This window comes from Lactuca saligna, chromosome 3 (genome assembly GCF_052625555.1).
Source record: "Lactuca saligna cultivar CGN05327 chromosome 3, ASM5262555v1, whole genome shotgun sequence".
NCBI classification, from domain to species: Eukaryota; Viridiplantae; Streptophyta; class Magnoliopsida; order Asterales; family Asteraceae; genus Lactuca; species Lactuca saligna.
Window position 1 is genome coordinate 199,813,559 of NC_136419.1, and position 19,084 is coordinate 199,832,642.

The 19,084-nt window shown below is 33.3% G+C and overlaps 1 protein-coding gene and 1 pseudogene across 1 annotated transcript in view; both read left to right on the top strand.

The window, feature by feature from the left end:
• The first annotated feature begins 2,847 nt into the window (after nt 1–2,847).
• On the top strand, nt 2,848–4,165 carry LOC145036310 (vinorine hydroxylase pseudogene; annotated as a pseudogene).
• A 1,378-nt stretch (nt 4,166–5,543) lies between these two features.
• Nucleotides 5,544–19,084, top strand: part of LOC145036311 (cytochrome P450 82A4-like) — a 33,144-nt gene continuing 19,603 nt past the window's right edge. The window contains exon 1 of the mRNA XM_078984759.1: nt 5,544–5,687. Coding sequence (XP_078840885.1) covers nt 5,544–5,687 — 144 coding nt within the window. The remainder of the gene's footprint in view (nt 5,688–19,084) is intronic.

Below are 19,084 nucleotides of genomic sequence, written 5' to 3' on the forward strand. Positions count from 1 at the left end.
GCAGATACTCGAACCATGGATTTTGGATATTTTGCTGCATTATGAAATTTACAATTATGTCAATTTTGTGTATCATTTGAACAATTACAAATTGTAAACTTATGAAGATTATAATCTTAATGTATGTCGTTTGGTGGCTATGTCCATTTATATTCAATTGTGATTATACAATACAATGACGTCATCCGCCCCCAGACGTTTCCGCCGTCCTAGTTCGGGGGTGTAGCACATACCTCCTTCATTCTAAGTCATTTTTCGACGTTCATTATATCCACGGAAAGGTAACGAGAAGCTATACACTTTTATCAACTCATCCTCGCCTTAAGACTTCCCAGACAAAACCTAAAATTCATAAAGATTCGAATTGCAAAATCACTGATATACCCTTGGGCTCCGAAACACAATCAAACACTTGGATCACTTAATCTATAATACTCTCATCCAAGAAGAGCTAGTATCTCTTCCCCTAAGGCCTAAAGCCTTATGATAATTGATGATTCAGGTCATGTCCCCGAATAATGAAGCGATTCAAAATCGAGTGTTACAACTCATCCCCGCAATAGTTAGACTCATATGAGAGCTGTACAGTATGGTCGAATCAATTACTTTGAGATTATTTAATCTAAGCTCCAAGTGACTTAACATACTTATCGAATAACATGCGACTCCACCCTTGAGTCCTAAATCACTAATACTGTCTCGACCCATCTTGATTCCCCTTAGCTGCTTTCCAAAAGCAGCCGAGACCTCCTAGGTCCCATCTTGCATGTCGAATAACCGATTCACTGGATTTCCACCTGGTTACGGAGAAAATTAGTCTCACAAAGTCGCACCATGTGACTTCCAAACAAAGGCCTCATCTGATAACAATTTCCTTAGCTATCTTGCCACTATGGTTCCAATAACCTTTCTGATTCAACCAATTATCATAAGCCATCAAACTGACATCACCAAATCCAATGCTAAAAGTGAATGGTACATGGCCATCTGTAGTCTTATATCACAACCGACCTCATACGACCCACCAATTCCTTAATCCCAAAAATGATGTGTCGTTCACGGCCTCACATCCTAACCTACCCTGGTCTAATCCCCACCTGATGAAATCCTTAAGCCAAATCATAGATTTGTCATACCCTCGCAGCTACTCAAGAACCGGTGAATGCTACGGGCCACCCCGACAGTCTTATAACACTCCAATCTATCTGCCGCCCTAGTGAATGCTACGACCACCCTCCAGTCTTACAATATTCATATCTTTCCATGGCCAACGTCTATGGTCTAACCGCTCATATCCTTAACGTTTGATTGAATCTTTAACTTGCTTTCATTTTCCAACCATTAATGTTAGTGGAGATGAAGTGTTGGCGTAAATAGAGAAGTCATGGTCACCTTATGATTGATTGGTCATTTGTTCCAACATTGGGTCATGCAGCCAACTGTTATGTTCAAACATTTAAGGATTCATTTTAAGGTTTCTTAAAAAAAACCACAAAGAGAATTATTTAAACCTCCACCATCCTTTCAATCCTATAAACTTTGTAATTATAAAAAAAATTCTTTATTTTAATAAAGTTACTATATATTGTTTATAAAATTATTTTAAAATTTTAAAAATCAATTATTTAATTATCTAAAATCATATTTATATTTATTATTGTTTTTATTTATTTATTTTTATATTTCTGATTTATAATTTTTTAAATTTTTTTTACAATGTAGACAAATATGCTTCATTTAATATAGTATTATTTTTTTTACGTTTGTTATGTTGATCAGAGGATTAATCGGGTACCATTAATTCCTAATTTGTTGAATTATAAAAAATTAAATAAGACTAATATCATATCAAACTTCGTAAATACCACTAATATGTAACGTCCGGGTTTCAGGGCTAAGCATATTTTTCAATGTAATAGTGTAGGTCAACTCTTTTAACTCTTTTTAAAGTAATAAAGGCGAAATATTTGAGTATTATGTGAATTATGTTTATTTATGTGCTTATTATTTAATTATAAATATATAATTAATAAAAGATAAAAATAAGCGTCAAAATTAAAGTGTGAGATAAGCCCGATATCTTTATATAAAGTTGTAGTGGTTGAAACAAGGATTCCAAGGATATAAAGAACGCCAAAATCCGAGTTATAACGAAGAAGTTATGACCTGTTGAAGTTTCGCGACGGAATCGACACGATACGAGGAAGCGTAAATAGTGAATTTACGATAGAACAAGATTTAGCCTTAGCGATCTAAACGAAAGTTGTAGAATATGTTAAACTAAGAACATCGATAAAAAGAACGCCCAAATTCGACTTTGTACGAAGAAGTTATGATTTTTCGAAGTGTACAGCCCGAAACTCGAATATTAGATCGAGCGATTTTTAGCCAACACGACCTAAACGAGAATTTAATATCTCATTAAAAGTAGCGTAATGAGAAAAACATGGGCGAAAACGGACGTCGGATGAAGAAGTTATAAAAATTTAACGGACCAATCATGTCCCGGCCTGTTAATAATATAAAATTTAAAATCGAGTCCAAATTAGCCGACGGAGTCTAAATGAAAATTGTATAGTACATTCCCACCTTCGTGTGCATAAAAAGAACGTCGAAAACGGAGGTCGTACGCGAAAGTTACGAGTTTTTGAAGTTGTAACTTGTATATATATATATATATATATATATATATATATATATATATATATATATATATATATATATATATATATATATATATATATATATATATATATATAAAACGTTAGCAGCCAGGGGAGTTCAATCTGTATATATTATGAACCCTCGGTATGATCATTTTCATAATTCATTCTGGACGTAGAAAGCATGGAGCTGTTTCTCCCATTATCAGCCTGTATAGCAGCGATTGTTTTTTCTTTGCTACTAAAATTCCTGCTGCAAAGCTTTAAAGGAAAGAGAGTGAAGAACAGAGAACCACCTGAAGCAAAGGGCCGATGGCCGGTGATCGGACACCTGCGCCTTCTAGGTGGAGCTGAACTACCTCACAGGGTCTTAGGTGGCATGGCAGATAAATATGGCCCCATTTTCACCATCAAGCTTGGTGTTCACAATGTTTTGGTGGTGAGTAACGCTGAGATGGCGAAAGAGTGCTTTACCACAAATGATAAGGTGTTTGCAAGTCGACCCAAGTCAATGGCAGTAGAACACATGGGCTATAACTATGCCATCTTGGCTCTCGCTCCTTATGGGGACTACTGGCGACAAGTGCGCAAGATCTTGACGCTCGAGGTTCTCTCTCAGCGACGCGTGGAGATGCTTGGACCTCTTCGTGCTTCAGAGGTTAAAGCATCCATGGAAGATATATATAAGGCTTGGGCAAAGAATAAAGAGAGTGGAAGTTCCGACATGGTAAAGGTGGATATGAAACAATGGTTTCAGAACTTGATATTAAAACTTGCCCAAGATGAATTGGATGAGCATGTTGGAAGGAAGAGAGCAGTAGAGGAGTCGGACCTCAAGAACCTTGTTTACCTTGACGCAATCGTTAAAGAAACACTGCGTTTATACCCGCCTGGACCTCTAAACCTTCCTCATGAGTCCATGGAGGATTGCATTATTGGTGGCTACAAAATCCCTAAAGGCACACGTTTATTGACTAATCTTTGGAAAATTCAACATGATCCTAATAAATACTCAGATCCTGAAGAATTTCAGCCAGAAAGATTCTTGACAAGTCATAAACATGTTGATGTAAGGGGAAACAATTATGAATTGCTTCCTTTTGGTAGTGGTAGAAGAGTATGCCCTGCTATTCCCTTTGCTCTTCGGTCTTTGCATATAACTTTAGCTACTTTAATACAACAATTTGTGCTTAAAAACCCATCGAAAGAACCCATTGATATGAGTGAAAGTGCTGGAGTGACTATCAGCAAAGCCATCCCACTTGAGGTCCTTCTGGCGCCTCGTTTATCCCTTGATATGTACCCTGTTGCTCCATGATATGTGAGCTTCAAAGCAACTGCAAGCTCCAATGCCGCCTGACGATAAGCCCGAACCCCAAACCCGTTGAAGATTGATTGGAAGATAATCACGAATCGACTACTGACTAGCCTTATCAACAACTTGTTTAGTCATACTATGTTTGTTTTCGATCATCCTTATTTTTGGATGGTTTCTACTTACTGTTGTTTGTAATCTCTCTCTATATAGAGAGAGCCCTCCTTGGTTTATAATTCAATCGTCAATAATAAATAATTCTTAGCATGAAAATATTATTTCCATATTTATTTAGTATTGTTGTTTACATGAACTTTGTTCAAAGTAAAACGTGTGTAAACACGGAAAGAATTCGAGTAACTAAGATATCAGTTTAAAAATAGAATTAAGATATCAAACGTAAACAATCGCCAACAAGAATAACAACGTGGTAAATAAAAGAGATATGGAGATTTAAGTTGAAACCAAAAACAGAAAACTCAAATAATCAATTCACTATAATTTGAAGTTTTTATAGGGTTTGAGAAAAAAAAATTGGATAAAATTGCAAATTCCATCCCCGTGGTATTCAAAAAACTTTGGATAGGGTCCAAAAAGTTTCTAACTTGCATGGAATGTTCAAAATCAAAGTTTTTCTAAGTTTTTGGTCCATGACACACTTGAAAAGTCAATTTTGCCCTTTTCATTTCTTTTTTCTATTTTCTTTATTTATTTTGGTATTTAAATAATTTAAAATAAAAATAAAATCTCTCTCTCTCTCTCCCTCCCTCTCTCTCTCTCTCTCTCTCGTATCATCATGATCTTTCTTCTATATTCAAAACAATTTTCCTTAAATAATCATTTCAAACAAAGCCAACAACAACAATCTAAAATCAAAAAACAAATCAAAGATATGTATGTGTTTGTCGTTCTGTGTCGTCTCAAGAACAATTTCAAACAAACTCAACAACAACAATCGAGATGGAAGAAGAAGGGGAAAACATAACAAACACAACAACAAAAAATTTCCTGGATTCTAATGCTGAAACTCACAAGAACATATATACACACATATATTTCTTGATTTCTTCTAAAACCCCCTTTTTTTTTTTACCTCCGATTCTGAATCTAAGTGTTCTTGGACCTCCGATTTTACTCTGTAACTCAACTCTAAATTTCATCTTACCCCATAGAGCCCCGACGAATAGAAATTGGTTCAAAACCTGATTCTAGAAGTTCAAGGCTTCCAGATCAAAAATCGATTAAAAAAATAGGTTGGAGATTTCAAGAACATGATAGTGTTGTATATTTAGCAATTGATGTTCCTAAATTGAGATGGAGGAAGATGGAGACAAAGTTTTGTTGAGAAATCAATATCTTGCCTTTAATTTTCATTTCGTTTTCCGGGTTTTTTATTTCAGATATAGGCTTCGCAGCGCCGCCTGCCATGGAGGTTATCTTCAGATTTGCATAGTTAGGGTTTGCAGCGATGGTGAAATAGTTATGGTTTTTCTGCTTAATCTTTGTTTCCTGGTGTGAAGTAAATGAACGCGAGGACGATAAGGCGTACGTGTGGATCGGAAGAGATGAAGGTTTTGTGCAACCAATTACAAAGAAAATCCTCGCCGGAGCCGGAGTCGAGAGAGGATGTGAGCGAGGAAGATACAACAGTGTTCTTGAATGTTGAAGAACAAAGCAATAAATGTGAGTGTTATTGGTTGCAGATGAGAGTGAGAGAGAGAGAGAGAGAGAGAGAGAGGGGTTGGGTGAGATTTTATATTTTATTTTTATTCTTAATTATTTAAATACCAAAATAAATAAAGAAAATATAAAAAACAAATGAAATGGGCAAAATCGACTTTTCAAGTGTATCAGGGACCAAAAACCCAGAAAAACCTTTATTTTAAACTTTCCATGCAAGTTGGAAACATTTTGGACCCTATCTAAGGGTTTTTGAATACCACAGGACCAAATTTGCAGTTTTGTCAAAAACTTACAATGAATAGAATCCGGTTTTTGGAAAACCGGGATATATTGTAAAAAATGGGGACTTATAAGGGTGAAAGTTTTATAACCCGGTTTAAAGTAAGGAACCGGGTTATATGATTGATATAAACAACCGGGACTTATAAGGGTGAAAGTTTTATGACCCGGTTTAAAGTAAGGAACCGGGTTATATGATTGATATAAACAACTAATGATACAACCGGGACTTATAAGGGTGAAAGTTTTATGACCCGGTTTAAAGTAAGGAACCGGGTTATATGACTGATATAAACAACTAATGATACAACCAGATCTTTTAATAGTACAATTATATGACCCGGTTTTGCAAATGAAAGTGTGTTCTGTGGCTTTAGGGTGTGCATTTAAGAGGGATATAAGCAGTGGCGGAGACAATAGGGGGGCTGCGAGGTGCTTAACCCCCCACCCACCCTAAATCTCTTTCCAAATTGCAACTATATGTTATTGATAAGATAAGCCAATGGTAAACTCTTAACCCATAATCCCACATCCATCAATTGATAATGCTAGAGCCCACTCAGTTATTTAAAAAAAAAACAATTATTATTATACAAATATAAAACAAATAGTCAACAAAATATGAGAACTATGAGGCCAATCGCCGCCTTAACGTCTTTCATTTTAATTTAATTGGCTATTAATTAATAGTGATATATATCAATTTGTAAGTAAATTATAAGAATACGCCATTTGTTTTAAATAATGTTTCTTAATTCTATGTTTTTTTTTAATTTAGACTATTACTTTATTATATTTTGGCGATGTGAGACTATTAACCCATTTATCCTTAAATCTTGGCTTCGCACCTGGATATAAGACCCATTTGTCAACAACCAGGTTTTTTACATTTAATTCATCCCCACTTAATGATCACCCTCTATCTCAGTGAGAAATGCTCATTTATATTCCGGTTAGTCAAGTTTGATACTTATAGTTTTTTTATACTAATTGTTTTTATCATGTACAACATAATAACTGCTCAGTCAGGAGTGATGCTTACACCTAAATATACTTGCACATATCACACAATAAACTTATAGAAAAGACCATCCCATTTCGTGAACATACAATACATATATGTTCTGAATGTGAAAAAGCTAAATGTCATACATTTACTTATCTCTTTACAACTTAAACCAACATATCATTGAGGGCGTCATTTAAATACTTAAGATATTCCATTCAAGTTAACACTACAAAAAAAAGTTTCCAAAAACTATTGAGATCATCATCCCTATTGCTAGGCCTCTGAATCCGCCCGTGTCCATGTTTGATTTTAATAGCAATGAACTAATTATCAGTTAAAAATGGCAATATACTACTATAAGAAAAATTAAATGGCACTGAACTTATTATGACTCCTACAAAATCAAACAAATATAATAAACCTTACCTATCAACAAATGTATATTGACATTTCAATAGGTTACAAAAACTCCTGTTTTTTAATATTCATAGATGTTCTTCCTACTAATGGGTGAAATTCTATCTCTCGCAATATGATAATAGTTGTTTGATCTTTTTCAAGATAGCACTAAATTTGACTATAACCCTACTAAAACATATAACGAATGGGAATTAAATTATCAACCAGGGCCATATCCCATAATTCTAATCGGCCATGGAAACAGAAACTACATAGCATTATCAACAAGAAAGAAATTTTGGATGAATATCATCTGTAATCCGAACAACATACCATAACGAATATTGATGTAATACCTAACTTAGATAACCACTTTCTTTTCTTCATTATCGCATCTCCTGTTTTCCCATACCCTAGGATGCCAAAACTCCTCGTTTTCCATGATTACCACCTCACATTTGCGAATTTGCCTCCATTTTTTTGTTTTTCACAATTTAAACTTTACCACTCTCTCCTAAATCCTAATCGATTAACATGATAATGCCTTTTTTGTATTGGGTTATTGATGATACAAGGCCCACATCTGATGTATGAAAACTGAGCTTCGATTTGATTTTCCTCTGTGCATAGTTTTCTTTTCTATCCTCTCTATCTTATGTTTTCAATCATGTCGTCTATCCAGGGCCGGTCCAAACATATATGGGGCCCGGGGCGAAAAGAAAAACATGGCCCCTCAAATACAAATATAATAAAGATTTAAAAAAATATCATTACTCTTCAATATAGAAGTTTTCGATTATAAATAAAAAACAAACTAAATTGTTTATATTTTGAGCTAAATTGAGTTTCAACCAACTTTAAGTCCTCAAAATCATTTAGGTAATAATTTTTTTTATATATATAAACTACATAGCCCATAAATTTTGGGCCCTCATGAATCGTGGGCCCTGGGCAATCACCCAGGTTGCCCACCATCTGGATCGGCTCTGCGTCTATCTTCCCAGGTGTTTATCTCTCTCTACACCAACCCCTCTCGATTTGATCTTCATGTGTCTCGGTTTCTCGTCCTCGTATGGATCTATATCTATAAGGGTAGAAATATAATTATATAAGTAATCGCGCCATCAGGAAAACTAAAATTTTGAAATAAAATATAATTATATGTATTTATAATAATTGAGTTTTTTTATCAGTTTCTATTATTTATTTTTGGAAAGGAACATCCTTAACGAAAGCTTCGGGCTAACTTCATGCACCGATTAATTCTTTGCTGCAAACATAAGGTTGTGCCTTATGATCTTCATGATTATGGGGTTGAGCAGTGTCGGAATTTGAGCATGTATTAATTGGTTATCCAATATATCATTTCTCTCATGTTTGTTTTACAAAATGTTTTTAGAAAGAAAAAAAAATGTGAAATGAATTGCAATTGTTTATATGGTTGGTTCACATAGAATGAAATATGTTTTGTGTTTGGTTTGGTTCGCATAGAATGAAATATGTTTTTTGTTTTGTTTTGCAAATTTGTCAACCTCATTGAAAATTAATTAGGTAATATAACCAAAATGATATTTTATTGATTTTTTTTGTAATTTGTTATTATTTAAAAAAATGATAAAACTTCCATTTATTAATTTTCACCCATTCAAACCTACATGGGCTTATTCATGTGGGCGAGTGTGTGTAGGTGTAGGTGAAGGGTGGGATGATGTCGGTGTTGGTGTTTTGGAATAAGCCTTTTATCTTAGGTTTGTAAGTGTGAGCATGGGTGTGGTGAGGCTGGTGTGTGGGGGTGTTTGTGTGGGTGTGGCGGTGAGGTCGGTGCGAGATTCTTACAACGCATTTAACCAAGAAGGTTCAAGAAATAAGTGAATATATAAAATTAATCAAAGAGCTAACTTGCAAAAATTTATTGATGTTGCATCTAGAAGGATGAATGTTGTATAGATAGTGAATGTCATACGCATAAAGCCAAAAAATAGCAAGATTCTTACAATGCATTTGACTATAGCTAATAGAGCTTATATGTTTCCTGAAGAAATACTATTGGTTGAGATGGTAAAGTATTACGATAACGAGTGACAAGAAATGATGGTTTTTACCATGTTTGATCTCTCAATACAAAGTTTAAGTTTTATAGTAAAACTATGTAAATCATTTCATGAATGTTTCCATTTATATAAACAATTTCTACATCCATCTAATGTAGATATGGGTCAAAACGAACCATAAGTGCACCAACACCAATATGGTTGTAAACGTGAAACATAACCAACATATTAACACCAATATGATTGAAAATTTTCAAGATAACCAACATATATTCAAGTAACCTAAAGTGCACTAAAAAATACATAGATTAAGGTTGGCTCCGCACATATCTTACACTTTACAAAAAATTAACCTACAACACCTTCACATTTTCGCCCTCATCTTGATTTTATCATTTTTTATGTATAGGGACCTCCTTGTTTGTATAATATGTGAATACATGAAATTTTGAACTTCCACCTTTTTTTTTTGAAGGTTTGACCCACCCTGAATGGTTTTAGATGAAGCTCCCCATGTGTGCATGTAGTTGACCTACTCAAGTCCTTAAGGAGTGTCTTCCTATTATCTTCGTGAAATTCTGCAAAGTGATAATCATCACTATCAACAACTTCTGACTCTTCATCAACTATGTCATTTCCTGTAGTTGTGATATTATTTTTTAAAATTCCATGTTCATATACATCCACAACAATGTGGAATTCACTCCTGTCTACATCCACATCAAGTTGTACGTTACACCCCTATACATTGTAGTCACCATCATCATAATCATCTCCATTGTTTTTAGAACCATATATACTCTCAATAAAGAAAGCATGTCCATTGTCACTATAGAAAACATCTCCGCTATCATCACTCACCATTCCATCTAGGATACCCACTCCTACTTGAGTTTCATAACAATTTTGGGCATTGTACTCAATATCATACTCGTAAAAAATGAATACTCCTCTAAAAATGGTTCAATCCAAAAATGTGGAAGTATCCCAATTTTGGTGGCGCAAATCATTTCGCCCGAAATGGAAAAGGACGCAGTTTTGCCGGCCAAACATATGACCCAATTGTGTTTAATTAGTTTGACAAATTTGCCTAATAGTTTGAAAATTGTCCTTCCAGTCTTTATCGAAAGTAGAGTCTTCATCGTATTCGTAGTCTATTGCACATAATAAAATTTTATAGTTAAAATTCGGAAGTATAGGTTGAAAAAAGTTAGTTTATTGATATTGACTAAAAAATAGTAACTTTTTATAGTAATATTTTTTTAATATAAAACCCTAATGATTTTGAATTATATGACAATATCTATTAAAATTATATAATTTAATGGATGCTACCCACCAGTGTTGTAAATCAAAGTAAGAGAAAACTTTAGGAAAACCCAAGATATTTACATAAAATCCTTAAATAAACCATTATATTATTTATTTTTTTGTATACTAAAACATTTATATTTTGTTCAAAATGACTAATTTAAGGCTTTGAGTTTGGTAAACCATGGAAAGAAAAAATGATAGGTAATCGATTCTCAACGATTTGATGGTTAATTTTCATTAGATTAAAAATTTTCAAAAAGATAAGGGTTTTGATGCACTAAAAAAATAATATAGTGGTTTTTCTAATGCTTATATAAAAATAGATTTTCTAAAGTCAAAAAAACATAATAAGACTTTCAGAAAATATACAGCTTTCAGTGCACTAAAAAATAATGTAGTTATTTTTTTAAGAAGTCAAAACTGAAAAAACGATCCATGTGGTATGCATTTTTTCTGATGTTTAGCCCAAACCTCGATATTTTTAGCTTCGTAGTCCTTTTGAACTAGTTTCATTGAAGATTTGGTCCTTCAGTAAACTAAAATGACTTTAATACCCTTGGGTATTTATTTTCTATTTTTCTTTCATTTTTCAAGTCTAATACTTATTTACTAATTTTAACAATAAAAAAATAAGAGGCCCATCTCTCTCTCTCTCTCTCTCTCATCCTTACTTTTTTTCCACACAAAGTCATCCTCTCATCCTTTGTTCTTTCATACACAAACATATAACCACCCATCACTTTCGGTCACCTCTAGTCCACCTGCCATTAATCTGTCCAAAGCTATTTCTTGACATCTGCATTCTTCACTGCAAAAATATTACTCATTCCTAATTAACACACAATAATTCACATATTTCAGTATCCATGATCACGATTCACCAAGAACTCTTTGAAAGATAATCACTTTTTTTACATTATTTCAATGAAAAAAAAGCATAAATGATATTGACATCTTTAAAAAAAATCACAAGACAGCGAAGAAATAATCTAGGGTAGTGATTGAGAGGTATTAGTGGAAGATGACTCCAGATTTCCATACAAACAATAAGGTTTGCAATCATCCCTTCGAATTCACCTGAGGAACAAGATTGTGGATTTGAAACTTGTAGATAAAATCGCATATGAAATTATACACACCATTAACAAGAACCAAAGACGAAATCAAGAACCATTCATCCCAAAATCTTTCCTCGTCTCTCTGTTTCTCTCTCTAAAATCCTTCCTATTTTACCAATCCATGTGACATTTTGTTTTCGGCCTAGAATCAACATCTAACACCTTGATGAAGTGTATCTAAAAATAACACAAACCTCCAACCACAGACACTTCCTATCAATGAACATGACCTGAAGATACATAAAACATTTGAAAAAATTGATGTTTTTTATGTTTATTACATTTATGGAATAGTTAATTAATGTTATAATTTTAATCATAGATTTAGACATATTGGTTTCAATGGATGACATCTAGGTACAGTTAATCCCAATCGGTGGTGGTGATAGCAGCGGTAGCTAGATAATCGATGGATGGAGAGGATGGAAAAGATAAAGCATATGGGGTTCAATGAATCACATTTAGGTACAAACAAAATTTGAATTGTTTGTGGTTTGTTCAAATTTCGATGGTTGATGTTGCTTCCATTGTAATTGAAGTCTCAATTGTTTTCAACTAAAACAAGATGTGTTTGATTTGCAAATGGGGGAGAGATGGGGGCCCTTTTTTATTTGGTTTTACTTTTCAAATTTTAAATATAAAGGGTAATGTTTAAGAAAATATAAAAACAAATTAAAATGGTAGATTAGTCTTTTCAACTAGAATGTGGACTAATTCTATAGGCAAACTATATTAAAAGGACCATGAAACCAAAAAAGTCGAGGTTTGGACTAAACCCAAAAAGAATGCATACCACAGGGACCATTTTTGTAATTTTGTATTTTAATAATTAAATAAAAATATATTGGGTTTCTTATGTGGTTTTCCTAAAATTAAATATGATTCTCAATTCAGTGTTATTATTAAGATTATGTATAATTAATTTATCAATTATTTATTTAAACTTTTATATAAGGTAATGTAATGTAATTTATAGGTTATATAACTTATAATTATTATTGTTGTTAATTAATTTACAAATTATTTATTTAGAAAATTTCCAATTATTAAATTTTTTTTGTATATTTGTTAAAGTGACGATATTCATTAAATTTTGCGCCCATTCAAATTCCTCATAAAAATCCAAATAGTATTACCTAAAAAAATTTCTAGGCATACAATGAAATTAATATATATATATATATATATATATATATATATATATATATATATATATATATATATATATATATATATATATATATATATATTAAGACAATATAACATATGCCACCTTACAATTACAAATCCTAACTAATAGCAATTAAAATACAAAAAAATAAATAAATAAATAAATAAAATAATGAAATCCATAACACGTGAACTAAAAAATATTAAATTAAATGCAATGAAACAAATAAACTGTAAATATATCTTTAATTTGTAATAATTTACAACCCACAAAGACATTGGAAAGTTAAGGCATTTGAGTATATACATTGGTTCTATTTGCCTACTCATGAGATTAATTTTAAGTCTTTTCTCCTACTATAAAAACAATGATACAATCATAAATATTTCTTGAATTTGTCAAAATATACTTATAAATAAACCTAAAAATGTCAGTTGCTTGGTTCTTGAGCAATAACTTGCAGCCTCATTAATTTCTTCATTTCTTTTGGATTTAATAATCCTTAATTTCTTTATTTTGTGGTTTTTGAATAAAATGATGTAATAGGAAATTAAAAATAAAAAATAAAAACCTTGGAATTTTGACAACAGTAGGGACCAAGATCATAATAAAAACAAATAGTACGAACCTTCCAAGTTTAAAAAAAAATAAGTTAGGAACGAAGCGCGCAAATTACCCCATACCATAGGGACCATTCATGAAATTTACTCTAAAATATAATTATATGCATTTACAATAATAGAATTTTTTTTATCAGTTTCTATTATTTTTTTTAGAGGAACTTCCTTAACGAAAGTTTCGGGCTACCGTTCGTGCAGGAATTAATTCTTTGCTGCAAACAAAAGGCTATGCCTCATGACCTTCATGATTATGGGGTTGAGTAGTGTCAGAATTTGAACATGTATCATTAGGTTATCCAATATATCATTTCACTCATGTTTGCTTTACAAAATGTTTTTAGAAAGAAAAAAACTATGAAATCAATTGCAATTATTCATATGTTTGGTTCACATAGAATGAAATATGTTTTCTATTTGGTTTGGTTTACATAGAATGAAATATGTTTTTTTTTGTTTGCAAATTTTCAACGTCAATGGAAGCTAATTAGGTAATATAACCAAAATGATATTTTATTGATCTTTTGTAATTTGTTATTATTTTAAAAAAATGATAAAACTTCCATTTATTAATTTTTACCCATTCAAACCTACATGGGCTTATTCATGTGGGCGAGTGTGTAGGTGTAGGTGTAGGGTGGGATGACGTCGGTGTTGGTGTTTTGGCATAAAACTTTTATTGTAGGTGTGTAAGTGTGAGCGTGGGTGTCGTGAGGCTGGTGTGTGGGGGTGTTTTTGTGGGTTTGGCGGTGAGTTTGGTGCGAGAATCTTACAACGCATTTAACCAAGAAGGTTTAGGAAATAAGTGAATAAATGATATAAATCAAAGAGCTAACTTGCATAAATTTATTGATATAGAGCTTATATGTTTCCTAAAGAAATACTATTGGTTGAGATGTTAAAGTATTACGATAACAAGTGACAAGAGATGATGGTTTTTACCGTGTTTGATCTCTCAATACAAAGTTTAAGTTTTATAGTTAAACTTTGTAAATCATTTCATGAATGTCTCCATTTAGAAATACAAATTTTACATCCATCTAATGTAGATATGGGTCAAAACGAGCCATAAGTGCACCAACACCAATATGGTTGTAACGTGAAACATAACCAACATATTAACACCAATATGATTGCAAATTTGCAAGATAACCAACATATATTCAAGTGACCTCAAGTCATTTGCTGTAGTTGTGATATGATTATTTAAAATTCCATGTTCATATACATCCACAACACTGTGGAATTCACTTATGTGTACTTTCATATCAAGTTGTATGTTACACTCCTATACATTACACTCACTATTATCATAATCGTCTCCACTATTTTCAGAACGATATATACTCTCAATAAAGAAAGCATGTCCACTCTCATTATAGAAAACATCTCCAGTATCATCACTCACCATTCCATCTAGAATACCCAGTCCTACTTTAGTTTCACAACCATTTTGGACATTGTACTAAATATCACACTCATAAAAGACTAAATAGTCATCTAAAAATGGTTCAAATTCATCAACTTTCACATTATAGACCCCCCCCTCCCATCAGCTTGACATCATAAAAAACTGAATACTCCTCTAAAAATGGAAATTGCAATCAACATCATAACTTTCCACATGTTCTTCAGAATTAACTTCATGATTAACAAAATTACCCTTAGATACTTCTTCTCGAGTTTTAGTTTCATCTTTAATGACCAGTATCTTTTTTTTATATGTTACCCATGGTATCTCCTTCATTCACATCAATGACATTACTTTGTTGGCTAAACATCGATCCATGTTGTTGAGAACTCGTTTCCATGCCGTGGACATGCATTTTTCCCAAAATTCATTTTGGCTTCAAGTACCCCTAACTTTTTGTTTCAACTTTGTGTTCAATGATGTCACAACATGAAATTTTTAGACCTAGCAAAGCCTAAACCCAAACCTAGTACAAGTGAATCTACATTGCACTCCTCGTTGCATTGTATCCTCTATAGCCTTAAGGACTTGTTTAGAAGCTTGTAACTAAGCTTGGATTGAAAACTAAATTAGTTTAAGCTTGTATAATTCAAGTATTAAAAAAGGAAAAGGGTTAAAACAATAAATATTCACCATTAAATGGTGAATTCGGTCAAGGAATAAAAACAAATGAGAAATCGGTTTTAGGAATCAAAATATCAACTTGATTTCGGTTCTTACACTTCTAGAACATTAAGAATTCGGTCCATAATCCAAAGAAACAAAAGAGAATTTGGTCATGGAAAGGAATTGATTCAAGAATTTGGTTTCTAGAATCTTTTCTAATATTGTTTTCGGTCCTAAATTCAATACAAGAAGTGTGTTCGGTCTAGGTGTGACCGAATTCACTTTCTATTGGACCACCATAACCGAATTCTCCATTCCCTTTTGACCAAGAAACCGATTTCATCCCATGATAATCCCTTCGACACACTTTCCTAAGCTTACATTCAGCGCCTCATAAGTTCCTTCACATATAAGTCACAACTTAGATCTATTTCTCTCATTTCCCACAAGCACTAAACGAAAACCTTCTCATTCTCTCTCAAATTTGCCTTCACAATATCATTCTCATTAAACTTCTCATTCTACAAACTCTCTCAAGTATCATCCTTCATATCCATCTTCAAAGTAGTTAGAAATTAAGTCCCTGGATATTCAATCTTCAAACTTGATTTCCTTTGAGTACATAGTAAGGTCTTATGATCTAAGTATCTTTATATTATATTTCATTCTAGTTTCAAATACATTCACACACTATTTTGTGTTTTAAAACCATTAGGAACACGACATCTTTCCCGTAATCTAGTCTGAATGTCACCGTTTCTATTTTGTATTCAAAACCGTTACCACACATAAGGTAAGTTCATACCCCCAATATTTTTCTAAGCTTTTTCAATGTTTTAGGGGTGGGGGGAGGGGGAATACAAGTGAAACACAAGAAATTGTGTGTTTAAAAGTATAATTTACTTATTATGTTTTCTTACCGTTAATTATGACTTCCGCTTTACTTCATGTTCCTTGTTTGGTTGTGGGCTTAAGGCAGATTCACACATTCAACTGTCTATTCAATATGTATTATATATAATTTTTATTCACTAAATGATTGCAGAAGGAATAGACACGGTCATTGTCACAACTAGCATTTTAGCTAGGAAATTCTATTCTAGTGTAATCATCCAACTATTGTAAAACATATACTCTAAGTAAATATCACTCATTGCTCATTTAAATTCACCTCTCATGTTCAACAAAGAGTCTGAAACCCTAAGAACCCTGGTTTAAGTCCATTATGGACTAGAATTTTCTTATTGGGCCTAATGGACCAATAAGCATTTAATTCAACTATATTGGGCTTAGAAACCCTATTTGGATTCTAATTGGACCCAATTCATAAATCTATAATATTTTGGATCATTTGGCCCTAGAATGATTCATTCTAACCTGATGGGCCTTATTGGGCCATAAATGGATTAATTAGCCCTAATGGGCCATAAACTCATTCCTTTATACCATATTGGGCCGTGAACATCAATGAATGCCCAATGGGCCGAAAATTATTATTGGGCCTAGGAAATTCGAACAAAACCAAGAAATTAAGCCCAACACCATTTTTCCTTCATTCCATTAGGCCATTCTAGGCCCAAGCAAAAAAAAAAGGAAAAAAAAGAGAAAAGAGAAAGGAAGGGGAGGATTTCTTAACCCTTTACACATAATCTTTATTTGTTGGGTATCCATGCAAGGGTGCATGTACCCATGCACCTATCACACCACCATTAATCAACTCCATATCTCTCCCCTCTCTTCTTCTACTCACAACTGAGAGCAAGAAACACACACACACACACACATCTTCAATATTTCTTTCAAAACTCTCTCAAACACTCAACAACACCCTCTTTCCTTCCATCTAAATTTTCGAGAATTCCAAGTGTTTCAAGAAGATCTTCACCAAAGATCATCAATCCTAGGTAAGTCATCGTCACATCCAAGCAAAGTAACTTCATTATTATGCTAGATCACTCCTTCTCAACATTTTTTGTGATCATACTCTTAGAAAACCCCCTAAGTTCAAGATCTACTCAAGGAAGACTTGCTAGGGCCGAAACCTCCATCTTTTCTTCACCAAACCAAGAACAAACAAGCAAGGTGAGTTCATACCCCCTTGTTTTCGGTTTTCATATGATTTTTGGGGGATAATGCAAGTAAAATGTGTAGATCTATGTGTTATATGCATGTATTGTGTGATTTCTTAGTTTATTTTGTAAAAATGTGTTAGATCTTAACAATCTCGATATTTTAAGTAACCTTGAGCAAAGATCCATGAACTAAGACACTTTATACATAATATTATTGCTCCTTCTTGTCTTATCTTGAAAATTTTGTCTCTTAGGTCTACTGGGTGTCAAAATTCCTTCACAAACGTGGAATATGATGTATATATTCCATTTGTAAAGTAATACCCAAACTTATATTCATGTACATTCACTGTGAAAGGAGTATCTGGTGGCTTTCCTGGCAAAATATCCTTGAATATTGGTTACTGATCAAGAACATTTACATCGTTGTTGGAACCTGCAACCCTAAAAAAAAGTATGCCAAATCCATAATTCTTGGGAAGTAATAACCTCTAATACCAACAAAGGCGTTCCATGATGATCACTTTATTATTGGCCTTTCCACACCATGGGACAATTTATCCATATCCACTTTGTGAAATCAATGCTTCCAAGAATACTTTGAAAACTCTGTCTTTGTTTGTGCGCCACATATAGTTGTTTCATATCATTCAATGGCGATTTGCGCAACTATTTATCATCAAAGGTTTCAACACCTCTTTACAATCTATACAAACTTTCTCAGGCAATTCTCTCGGAAACTCTCATATGATCGTTAAGTGAATCGGGTGACTCCCCCATATCCATAATCTTAATCGTCGAAACACATTTATGTAACCATGTGAAACCTCACTTACCTCTAGCATCGTACCTCATTTGGAAAAGTTCATACTTAAGCATATATTTAATAGGTAAAAATGTGTATTTATTTTATCAAAAAGCTACATTATAATTTACAAAACTTGAAAGAAACAATACCAGCTTTCCAATGTGTTGACTATCCGTTCAAACACATTTTTTCGCAAACAAACCTTCTTTTGAAATCGCTAGGTTGGCAGACACAATTATCCGAAAAATAATCGTTAACTAGACATCTATACCCTTCTTCATGATCTCAGTTTAACGTTGTAACGACCCGTTTCCGGTATGTTAATTAACTTGATTTTAGGCTAAGTTTTTAAGAGGGACTCGGCGAGTTCTAGCCTGACTCGCCGAGTCGAGTCGCGCAGCATGGGCACGCGGGAGCCGGCGACTCGGCGAGTCCATATCATGGACTCGGCGAGTCCGTCCGTTTGGGAGAAACCCTAAATCCCCGGGTTTGCTCACTATTTAAACCC